The sequence below is a fragment of the Myotis lucifugus genome, unplaced genomic scaffold (assembly GCF_000147115.1).
Source record: "Myotis lucifugus unplaced genomic scaffold, Myoluc2.0 scaffold_1213, whole genome shotgun sequence".
NCBI classification, from domain to species: domain Eukaryota; kingdom Metazoa; phylum Chordata; class Mammalia; order Chiroptera; family Vespertilionidae; genus Myotis; species Myotis lucifugus.
The window spans coordinates 68,534-80,198 of NW_005872261.1; the positions used below are offsets into that span (position 1 = coordinate 68,534).

General features: G+C 47.2%; 1 protein-coding gene across 1 annotated transcript in view; it reads left to right on the forward strand.

Moving 5' to 3' along the window:
• Positions 1-11,088, forward strand: part of LOC102440373 (dedicator of cytokinesis protein 2-like) — a gene marked incomplete at its 3' end in the record, with an annotated part of 18,786 nt that extends 7,698 nt beyond the window's left edge. Inside the window, exons 3-9 of the mRNA XM_006107485.2 lie at positions 1,114-1,189; positions 1,293-1,369; positions 1,926-2,051; positions 3,234-3,358; positions 9,077-9,175; positions 10,815-10,887; positions 10,985-11,088. Coding sequence (XP_006107547.2) covers positions 1,114-1,189; positions 1,293-1,369; positions 1,926-2,051; positions 3,234-3,358; positions 9,077-9,175; positions 10,815-10,887; positions 10,985-11,088 — 680 coding nt within the window. The remainder of the gene's footprint in view (positions 1-1,113; positions 1,190-1,292; positions 1,370-1,925; positions 2,052-3,233; positions 3,359-9,076; positions 9,176-10,814; positions 10,888-10,984) is intronic.
• Between the last annotated feature and the right edge of the window lie 577 nt (positions 11,089-11,665).

An 11,665-nucleotide genomic window follows, 5' to 3' on the forward strand; every position in this document is an offset into this window, starting at 1 on the left:
TAATATTAATATTAATAATAATAATAATATTAATAATATTATTATTAATTTTGGCTCCCATGTTCTCTTATTCCGAATAATAATTATAATTAATTTTAAAAATGTTGGCTAGTGTTCCAAGCTTGCATCCTACCAGCTTAGCAATCCAGGGGCAAGAGGCACCTCTTCCCCATTATTTTCAGCAGAAATCCCAGGAGCTTAAACACAGTCCTGTGGTCATCCCCAGAGTATCTACCCTGACCAGGGGTGTGTGGTCCTCTGATCGCCCAGTTCATACGAACAACTCTGGAGCCAGAGGGAGATTGCTCCACCCAAATCCTGCTCACAGAGAATGGACCATGGGGGTGTATTAATCGGAGAGAGTAGATGTTGGCCTGGTTCAAATAACACTTCCTCGCCTTTTCTCGGCTCCTTAACTCACATCTTGAGCTAGATTTAGTCACTGATTAATTATTACTCAAGAAATTTTAGGGGCTCCCTGCCCAGGGCCTGCTGTGTTGGGGGTATGTCATGTTACTAGGATTTTAGCTCTACCTGACTAGCTTTTTTTAGTGCCTCCCTTCACCCCCATCGTTTCTATATCCCTGCTCCAATGCCGGAGCTCTTCACCTTGGTTTTGTAGACCTTTAGTGGCTGAGCTAAGAAATTTCTGAGGATCCAGGACCCCTCTGGAATCACAGGGTTCAGAGCTCTGACAGTTATGTGTCTGTGCTGTGAGCATGTTTATGAAAAGAGGGTGAATAGATCTCATTTGGTTCTCAGATCCCATAGCGAGTCACCACTCTCGGGTTTTGTAGGCACAGTAGACGTGCAATACATACATGTCAAATCCAAAATCAAGTGCTTCATTCCACAGTCACTACCCTGACCCTTTCTTCTTGGCTCTGCTAACCCACATTCTCCCGGATGGTTCCGTGGCTTGCTGATGCCCAGCCTCCTTTGCCCAGCGGTTGGCCAGGTGCTCCATGTTATGAACATGTCTGTGTATTGTCTGACGCTGGCTTGCCCTCTTAGACTTTCCTGCCCCAGCCTTCTGCCCTACAGTCTCATCCCTTTGTCATCCCTTCCTGGGTGTAGGAGGACTTACACTGTTCATTTCTCTGCTTTTTCTAGTTATGGATATAACAGACATCGTCAAGGGGAAAGCAGAGAGTGATGAAGAGAAGCAGCACTTCATTCCTTTCCACCCGTGAGAGATTTCCCATTTATCTCCCTTCTCTTAAGCCACACCCTTTTGTGTTGGGGACCACATGAGGGCCTCCTGTGAGTGTTTGTGCTCTTTTTCTTTGCAGGGTGACAGCTGAGAATGACTTCCTGCACAGTCTGTTGGGCAAAGTCACGACCTGCAAGGGAGACAGCGGAGGGCAAGGTACAGTGCCAATTCGCCAAGTGGACTGGGCCTGCCTCTGGCTTGGGAGCCTCTGATTCTTCAACAAACAGGTCCAAAATCTGAGCCTTGAGAAAGACAGCCTTCCTTCCAGACAGACCACTGCGAAGAATGGGGGCGTGTGACCCACAGAAATGGAAACCACATCTCCTGAGGCTGGGAGGCATGTCCTAGTGCCCACAGGAAGAGAGGGACTCCTATGTCCTGGCTACCTCCTATATGTCAGGCACTTGCACATGTTTCCTTATTTTATCTAGTCCTTCCCACAGTTCTGTGAGGTAGATGGTATCATGCCCTTTATGAAGGCTGGGCTCAGAGAGGTGGGGCCATTTGACAGGCATTGATGTTGCTAGAAGTAACCAGTGGGATTCAGACCTAGAGATGCCTGGTTGCTGATGTCTGCTTCCAGATGTTTGCTTCCAGTGTTCTCCTTCAGAAGGAGACCCAGGGAGAGCTGGTGGTGGTGGTGGTGTGGAGGGGTGAGGCTGAGAGAACACCTTGAAGAAATTGGCTCTTCATGGTGAGCCTTCCCTTCCAGGCCTCTGGGTGACCATGAAGATGCTCGTGGGGGACATCATTCAGATCCGAAAAGACTACCCCCACCTGGTGGACAGGATCACCGTGGTGGCCAGGAAGCTGGGCTTCCCCGAGATCATCATGCCAGGTCTGGCCTTTCCTCGGGGAGTGGGGGGTGGGGGTCCAGCTGGTTGAATCCTTGTTTTTTACAAAATCAACTCCTTCCTTTTCTACTGCTTTTTTCTAAATTTTCCTGAAGGCCACCACTGAAAACAATTTTTGTATCTACAGAAATCTACGCATTCACATACTAAACGCAAACACATAAATATACACATGCACTTTCTCCCCACAAGTGGGGCTGTCCTTTATATGCTTTATACACCATTACTTCATATTCTTTATATATAAAGTAACTTGCTTCACTGCTTAACTATTTAGCATGGACATCTTTTCTATTTTACTACATATAGAATAAGTCCATTCTTCTGGGGAGAATATTCATTCCCTTCAAATTTTAAACAATTTTTTTATTACCAAAGACTTCATGCCTGCTGTAAAATGTTCAAATAGCTTAAAAAGGTATAAAGTGAAACATTAAAAGCTCCCTAATACTTTGTCTCCAGAAGTAACCACTACTATGAACATTTTCCCAATGTGTCTGTCATAAAAGGAAGATGACTGAGGTTACATGAGATTCTTTGAAAAGTTTCCTTTTTGTCCTAAACCTCGTGTCCACGACTGTTCTCACTGACTTCCTCTCTTCCTGCCACAGCCACTGGGGCCTGTATTGTCAGTCCTTCATGTCTGCTTTACCTGCGACCTCAGTTTCTTGTGACTCCCCTTCAATTCTTCTCGCCCCGATCCCCGAAGACCCTTTGCTCCTCATCCCCGACCCTGGGTTCCTTGGACACACGAGCAATGCTCCGCTTCCACAGAGTAAAAGATCAGTGAGTGTCCACGGTAGCTATTAATGGGCCTGGATCAGTTCAATTGGAGCTTTCCTTTGCCTTCCCAGAAGGTGTCACTAGAGGATGAAAATTAAATGATTTCAATGGAGAGAAATACATGGCCAGTTTTGACCATCCTTACCCACCCCCAACCCCGCTTTGCAACTGATTTCCTAGTGTTCCTCCATCCCCTTGTTACCTATTGCTCCCGCCTCCCCGATGAGGTAAAATGCCTTTCCAAGCAGTTCTGATTTTAATTTCATTAATGGACATCAAGGCGGGGAACTTCCGCTCACTCCCCCTGTTCTCCACCTCTCTAATCAGCAGCCCTCCAGCTGCACAGACTCCAACTCTTGTCTCTCTCTCTCCCTCTGCCTCAGGGGATGTCAGAAACGACATCTACATCACTCTCCTACAAGGCGACTTTGACAAGTACAACAAGACCACACAGAGGAACATGGAAGTGATCATGTGTGTGTGCACGGAGGATGGCAAAACGTTGTCTGTAAGGACCCCTGCTGTCGCTCTGGGTGACAAGGCCCCCCTTGGGGGCCTCTGCTAGTAAAGATTTGCATTTCCCACCCCTGATTCTGCTCTCTAAATGCCAACTGCCTTCGGGATGGTGTTGAGTAATGTGACCTACACCTTAGAGCTCGGTTAGCACAGTAGCCCATAATAAGACCTGGTGTTGTTATTTCTTTACACCAAAGCAGCTCTTCAATGCCTGTTCCTCTCCTTTCATGACTGCTAGTTCTTCTTTTTTCTTTTTCTTTTTGCTTGGCCTCACTCCATAGGTTAGCCTTTGCAGTTAAAATGTTGTTCTCATTGAAACATGAGCTGGTTTATTCAGGCAAAATTCATGGCAAAAAAGAAAAAAAAAAAGATCAATACAGAGCCTTAGGCTGGTGGAGACTCAGGATGCGCTCAACACAGACAACCCAGCACTTGCTCTAAATTCCCAGCGCTCAGCCAGATGCTGGTGGAAAGCCTCATTAGTACATTGGTCTCCAGAGGGCTGGCCGAGTGTATGCAAGAATGCAAAGCACGTTGCTATAAATATTTAGACAGCATATGTCCTCTACACTATTTGTCATGTGTGTTTACATCTATTTACTTACATTTCCTCTAAGGTTGTCAGCAGCTGTGTCCGGTGTGTGGGAGGGTCTTGTGTCTCAATTTCTCCTTTTGGAACACTTAGCTGAAAATAAAATTGCTCTCAGCGGAAGTGGCAGCATGGGCAAATGCTCCTCTCAGGCCGCAGTAGGTGATCAGATAGCACAGTGGGATGTGGTGTGAGTGTCGATAAGTCATCTGCTCTCGCCTGGGGCCTGAGCTCAGGCAGATCTTGCCTTCCTCCACCTAAGAGTAACTAGCATTACAGAGCCATTGCAACGTGCCAGGTACCCCGGTAAGCATGATGCATTGCCATCATTACCCCATCTTTACAGAGTGGGAAGCTAAACAGCTCTCCCAAGGTCATGAGGTGAGTATGAGGCAGAGGGGGGTTTTGATTCCAGGTTTCTGGCCCTCTGAAACACTTCACTGTGACGTCTATCCATCTAAAAAATTACCCAAGTCATTTCTCATTTTAACATGAGGCTAGTAACCAATTCTATCAAAATCTATTTTAACTTTAAGGAAATCCCCACAATTGCATTTTTGTTCATAAAGACTGGCTCTGTTAATTAATATTTAATTGAGCAAAATACAGTCATTTTCTTTTTTTTTTTTTTGATTCTGAAACTTTTCTGAAAAATAAAATAAGTGAGAGACATGTTGCCGAAAGGAACATAAAGGAAGAGTAGAGGGTTTTTATCTGAAAGGGAATTTGCATTTCCCCGAATGTACAGACCACTGCTTTGAAGTTATTTTTACCCAGCTACCTGTTGGGGAACTTTTTAACCTCGGCTTCAGTTTTTAAACCATTGATACCCTTGCCGCCAATGCTGCCAAATGGCAAATTAGAAGAAGCGTTAACAGAAAAGCAGGTGTCTTACCTTGTTTCTGAACCATTCTTGCTTCTACCTCTGCTACCTTTTCAAGTCATACCCCACCAGGCGGCATAGACGCATTTCTCACAGATGAATACGGGAGCACGCATGCTGGGGCTGAGGTGGAGAGGCAGCTGTGGGTCGTGGTGATAATTTGCAGTTTCATCTACTAGGGAAGTTATGGGGGAGTTCAGTTGACTGACTATTGAAAATTGCTAAGGAAGCCTGTGGGAGGCTTGCCTTTCTCTCTTTGCAGAAATCAATATGACTGCCTAATGAAGTGCCAGGCGGCTCACTCAAACACTCCTGTCTGACGCTGGTGGGCTCCTGTGGGAACGGGCCCCTTTAGGGATACCGACTTCTCCTCTGCTCCAGGGGCACCAGGCCCTTGGCGGAGCGGGGCCAGAGGACAGTGGGGTATATTGGTCATTGGCTCACTTCGGGGTCTCAATGACCTTGCTCAGAAAGAGCCATAGGAGAGAAGCTAATGAGGTGAGCTCTGGGCTCAGACATTCAGGGTTCAGATCCAAGCCTCTCATATCAGCTGTGTGATTTGGGCAGGTTTATTTGTCTATAAAAGAGGAATAATAATCCTTCTCGTCAGATTTCAGGTTAAACAAAATGGTAGGTGTAAGGTACCTGGTATGCAGTACTCGGTAGCAGAAAGGAAAACATTAAGAGAAGGCAGACCTACTACAGGGTGAAGCCCTGGGCATGAATCCAGGGGGTTCAAGTGGGCAATCCAATGTGGATGCCTGAGCAAGTCTAAAGAGAATTAAAAAAAGGTTCAGATGCCAGGTTGAGAAACCTCTGCTCTTATGACCAGCTTAAGGTGGGAGGTAGGGCGTGGGGGGCAGTGTGGTGTCGTGGTTAAGACTATGCCTTCTGGGGCCAGATAGCCAGGCTCAAAGCCCAGCTCAGCTCAGAGTAGCAGGATGACCTTGAACAAGTTACATGATCTCTCTGTACCGAAGATTCTCTGCCTGCAAATGAGGCCAGCAGTGGCACCTTATTCTTGTGACTATCAAGTGAGGTAATCTACATAATAGGTGTTCATTACTGTTGGCCATCTTTCCTGGAAAGGTAGAGCGATCTCCAGGCTTGACTCTTGCCTGGTGGATGCTCATAGGCATCTCCCCGTGAGGTGGCCTCATAGGTGTGGCACACTTTCTGGCGCGTTCCCATCCATGGTGACATTTGTTCCTCAGGTGATTCCTGCAAGGTAAATAGGGCCTGTGTTATGAGCCTGAGGTCCCTCCTGCTGAAGTGTGCCTGCCAAGGCCAACTCAGCCTTAAAGCCTCCAGTTCCCTGATTCCTGCTCAGATGTGCTCGGCTGACAGAGTCAGCAGAGCCTCCTGACTGTTAACTGAGGTTCCGGGGGTAGGCAATGGGGAAAATTATTGAACAGGCTTACTTGAGTCAAATCTATATTTTCCCTAAAACTGGGCTCAGTCCCAATCACGATGCTCTCTAGACACATTTGGCAATGTCCAATTTATCTCTGAAGGGTTGAGGGTCTTAGGCCTTTCTCAGAATAATACTGAGACTTTTCTCCAGCCTTAGGCAATCAAAATTTTTCATCATCTGAGGCACTGGCTGGGTAGCTCAGCAGTTTAGAATGTTGGCTGCGGGTTAGATCCCGGTCAGGTCACATACAAGAATCAACCAATGAATGTATAAGTAAGTAGTACAACAAAGCAATCTCTCTCTCTCTCTCTCTCTCTCTCTCTAAAAAAAAAATCAATACATAAAATTTTTAAAAATATTTTTTTAAAAAAAAACAACCAATACATAAAATTTTAAAAAATGTTTTTTTTCATCATCAGGACAGATGTGTATCTTTAGATTTTATGAGCTAGATGGAATTCACTGGAGCTACAGAAACTCTAAGCCCATAAATGTCACCATGGAATTCACTGGAGCTACAGAAACTCTAAGCCCATAAATGTCACCAAATATAAATCTTGGGTGGCTGGAAAGCCTCTAGGTTATTCTAGAAGGAACACTGGGCAAAGAGTAGAGGGTCTGAGATGTAGTCCAGCTCTGCTACTTGTGGGCAAGTGACTTAACCTCTCAGGGCCTCAGTTTATTCAGTTGTGAAATGGGGATAATGATGGTAATCGTCAGAGGTGGTTATGAAGATGGAAATAAGTGAGGTCAGGTGTGGAAAGGACTTAGCACAATGCTAGACAAAATGCACTCTTTGAAGGGTTAGAAAAAGCTCGGAAGCATGTTTTTAGTTTATTGCCCGGAGAATTTCTGAAAGGCTTCTTCCCTGTGAGAAGTAGAAGAGATGTGTGTCTTTCTTTCCAGTTCTCTGGTTCTCCTTGTGATTTATATTTTTGTTTGTTTGTTTATTTATTTATTTATTTATTCATTATTTATTTATTGTTAATCCTCACCTGAGGATATTTTTCCACTGATTTTAGAGAGAGTGGAAGGGATGGGGAGAGACACACAGAGAGAAACATCGATGTGACAGAGACACATTGATTGGTTGCCTTCAGCATTTGCCCTGACCAAGGCCTGGGATCGAGCCTGCAACCAAGGAATGTGCCCTTGATCAGAACTGAACCCAGACTCCTTCTGTCCTCGGGCTGACACTCTATCCATGGAGCCAAACCTACTAGGCTCTTGTTTTTGTTTTTAGAGATCAGTTTTGAAAGGGCACTGTATCCTTACTTTGAAATAGACTCAGTTTGGCTGCAAGTACGACCCGTCAGTATTAAACTGAGCTCCTCCTTTCCCTGTGGCTCAGAAGTAAAGTGGGCGCTCTGCCACAAGAGGGGCGGGATTCTCCTTCCCACAGGGGTCCCAGGGCCCACACGCGGCCAGCTGGGCCATTCAGTCCTGGGAGGCGGGCTTGGTGCCAAGGATCTATTGGAGAATCTGGTAGAATCTGGTGAGAGGCCTGGACTCTCAGACGATACAAATGCCCAGAGGCACACAGTTTTGCAATTTGGGGGTTTGGAGCTGCAAACCCAATCCTCACATCCCTGAGTCTCTATAGACTGGAGGTTAAAATCTGCTGCTCTTGTATAAGAACCCCACTTAGGCCCCTTCTGGGTGATCCTGGCTCAGATCTGTTTGGTGGTCAAATAACTAGAATGAACAGAGAGAGAGAATCAGGGGTTGGTATACTCCATAAAGAGGTAATTCCTGTTGCCCTTGTTGGTTTGGCTCAGGTTTTATTCTGGTTAAGGGCACGTACCTCGGTTGCAGGTTCGGTCCCGAGCCGCGGTTGGGGCATGTGCAGGAGGAAACTAGTTGATGTTCTCTCTCACATCTATGTTTCTCTCTCTCCCCCTCCTCCCTCCCTTCTGCTCTCTCTCTAAAGATCAATGATATCCTTGAGTGAGAATTTTAAAAAAAAAGGATAGGTAATCCCTGTTACTTGGAGGGTGACTTTATGGCAAGGAATAAACAGCCTACACAGGTATGCTTGCTCTGCCCTCACTCTGCTCAGAACATCCTTGTGCATTTCTGCTCAGAGCCTAGGAATTTTCCTTCAAGATCCTTCCTGAGTCCTCAGCTGGAACTCAAATGCCTCTTCTCTGTGCAAATACATGTGTCTGTCATCACATTGCATTGCTTAGTGATATGTCCGCCCATCTAATGATCCCTCCATTGAACAGAACCCTCATGCCAGCTTTAATTTCTGACTTATTCCCATAACCCAGAGCTCAGGAGGGGCCTGGTTCCTGGAAGATGCTTCCTAACCATGGGCTGCCTCAGCCCCCTATGCCCCTGTCTGTCTGAAGCCTGAGCTCCTCCCTCCCCCTTCCCAGCTCCCTCGGGCACTTTGGTGTGATAGCATCAGAAATCCATCAGCACAGCAACTGCCTGACTGATGGGAGCCTGTTTGTAAACTTTGTGCACAGTCAGACTCAGGAAACAAATAGGATTAATCAGACTGGCAGTGAGCAGGGACTCTGGGACCGGTCACCATTTGCAGTAGGGCCTCTGCGTCCGCCCTGGCGCGCTCCTGCAGTCTCCAGAATGCAAGTAATAGGATTTCTGCAGTTAAGCAGCTGTCACCCTCGGGTCTGGGGACATGCATATACATCTGTAGTGTAGAAGGCCATGTGGGTACCTGGTAGGAGGGCTGGGAGAAGCAGGGTTTTCCCAGGTCCTAAGGCCAGCCTCGGCCTTGGGTCCAAAATTACCCAAGCCCAGTAAAGGGCAGTTCTGTAGAATTCTCTCTCTCTCTGTTTTCCCCCTCTTCTGTCAGAATGCAATCTGCGTGGGAGCAGGGGACAAGCCTATGAATGAATATCAGTCCGTAGTGTACTATCAAGTCAAACAGCCACGGTGGATGGAAACAGTCAAGGTAATAATAATACATTATAATAATAGCAGCAAACACGTATCTGGGACTCAGAGGCACTTCCCTGGGGTGTGGAGCAATACCCCACAGGTGTCCGTGGTGCACCGGGCTGTGGAAATGGCGGGCCTGTGGGTGAGCACTCTGGTTCTCTTGCTCTCTCTCCACTGGCCGAGGGCCTAGCCACCGTGAGGTTGTCAGATGGTCCTCTCGTGGGTGGTACCCAGCCCATCAAGCTGTGTCCTGACATCAGCAGTGAGGAGTGACAGAGCTTGTGAGGCTACACTAGGCCAATTAACACCTGACCGATAACCTGCTGGAGGGATCTCAGAGGGAATCGGCATTAATCACAGATATTCGCATTCCTAGATCGTCACACTAAGCAGAAGGGAAAGCCAGGCACTGGAGGAAGAGTTGGGAATTCATTCAGGGAACAGGGAAGCCTGGTCTCAGCTTCAAATAGCTCTGCCTGTAACGAGCAGCAGGTTTGACTTCCCCTGTGCTCTGATCCCAAACACAGACGTTCACTTGACTCAAGTTTCAGAGGTAGCTACGCAGACCCTGAGGTCCTTGCCTGGTCACCTGTATTCCTGTTCCCCTCAGTGGGTCTCCCTGTACTCACTTTCTTAAAAATGATGACCTGCCCAGCTTTGGGGTCACAAGCTATTGAACCAGGGCAGGGGGTGTCCTCTTCTCTGTGTTCATTTGCACCCCAGTTATACCTCCTTGTTGGTCCTTGTAAACTTTGTGCACAGACACCCCATGGTTCCATAGCTTTGTGACCCCAAAACTAGGCGCCGCCCCATGGGGGCCACAGTCTCTTTGAATTGCAGGGACTTACACGAGCACAGCCAGGGCCTTACATGATTGTAGCTTATAGTAACCACTCAGCGTGCAGGAGAGAATGGAGTGGACTGCAGCTGCCCATGAGGCCCTCAGGTCTTGTGTTCTGTCTGAAACACCCAAATGGGGACCTCTGCAGGCTCCATGTTCATTATCTGGAGCAGAAAGTGCCCCAAAGTATGCGTCTGTTTGGGTTTTAATGGTCTTCTATACAATGTAAACGTGCCCCTTTTTAAACACCAAAGTGGTTTCTCACAGCTGGCTGAGCTTCTCTGCCGAGGCCTGAATTGCACATTACAGAGAGAGCTGTAAGCTTTCTGGGAGATTTACTCAAATGTTATTGGATTCCAGCATTTTTATTAATTTTCATAAATGGGGGTCCTCAAGCACGCCCCCTAACGACTATTGCTAATTTGCTAAGCCCTGCTGCCATTGCCGGAACTCCTGTGGTGAGCCAGGAAAGTGTGTGGTGTGCAGTTTGCAGCACATCAAACCCTGGGCTGAAGTTATGTGACTTTTATATCAACTTGGGGAGATTCATTTCCCCTCACTATAATTTACAGATCTCTTTTCATTGGCTGGGATTGCAATTTGCCAAATGGATTACATTTGGTACTTTATTTTCTCTTCATAGCTGGTCCTTATGTAATTTATTTACAGTTCATCAGGCTTGATAGGTGGGTGGTAATAAATCAGCGTGCAGGGCCCTCCAGTACATGGCCAGGCTGCCCTTTGAGGGGTGGGGGAGTGGGGAGGGCCATGTAACGCATGGTCTCCTGAGCTCTGGTTTCTGCCTGCGGAGGTGGCTGTCCCCATCGAAGACATGCAGAGGATCCATCTGCGATTCATGTTTCGACATCGGTCATCCCTGGAATGTGAGTACCAACCAAGTGGCATCTGGGGCGAGAGGAGGGGGATAGCCGGGTGGCCCATGTGTCCTCCTCTTTCCTGACCTCACAATGCCACTTCCAGCTAAAGATAAAGGAGAAAAGAACTTCGCCATGTCCTACGTGAAGCTGATGAAGGAAGACGGTACCACTCTGCAGGATGGATACCACGACCTGGTTGTCCTAAAGGTACAGTGAGTTGGAACCATCTTTGCAGTGAGGGGGCTGCAGGAAGCAAAGGGGACAAGGTAGGGTGGATCCGTGGTTAACAACAGGGACCCCAGGACCACACACACCACGGCTTACCAGCTGTGTGGCCTTGTACAGAAGCTAACTTCTCTGGGCCTCTGCTGCCTCATCTATGAGCCCTCAGTGAATAATTGTGAAGAGTACATGAGACAGTTTATAGAAATATGACAATGGTGGGTTCATGGAACACTCAATATGTGCAAAATGTGAACTCTGAAAGGACCTGTGGGATGTGTAGACATTCGACAGACGCCTCCCTGTAGCTAATGGGGGAATAGTAGGATTTGGGGTCCCGATGCCGCTGCTGACCAAATCTGAACTCATCTCACATGTCTCCCTGAGTCTCAGTTTCCTTTTCTTCAGTGGTGATGGTGATATTTGTGTCGAGCCCGTGAGATGACCCTTGTGAAAGGGCCGTGTGTAAAGGGTACAGATGTCAGCTATCATTGTTTTTGCATCGCGAGACTTAGACTGTTTTGGAGAAGTGAGGAAGCGTGGCCTTGATTGTATTGCATGC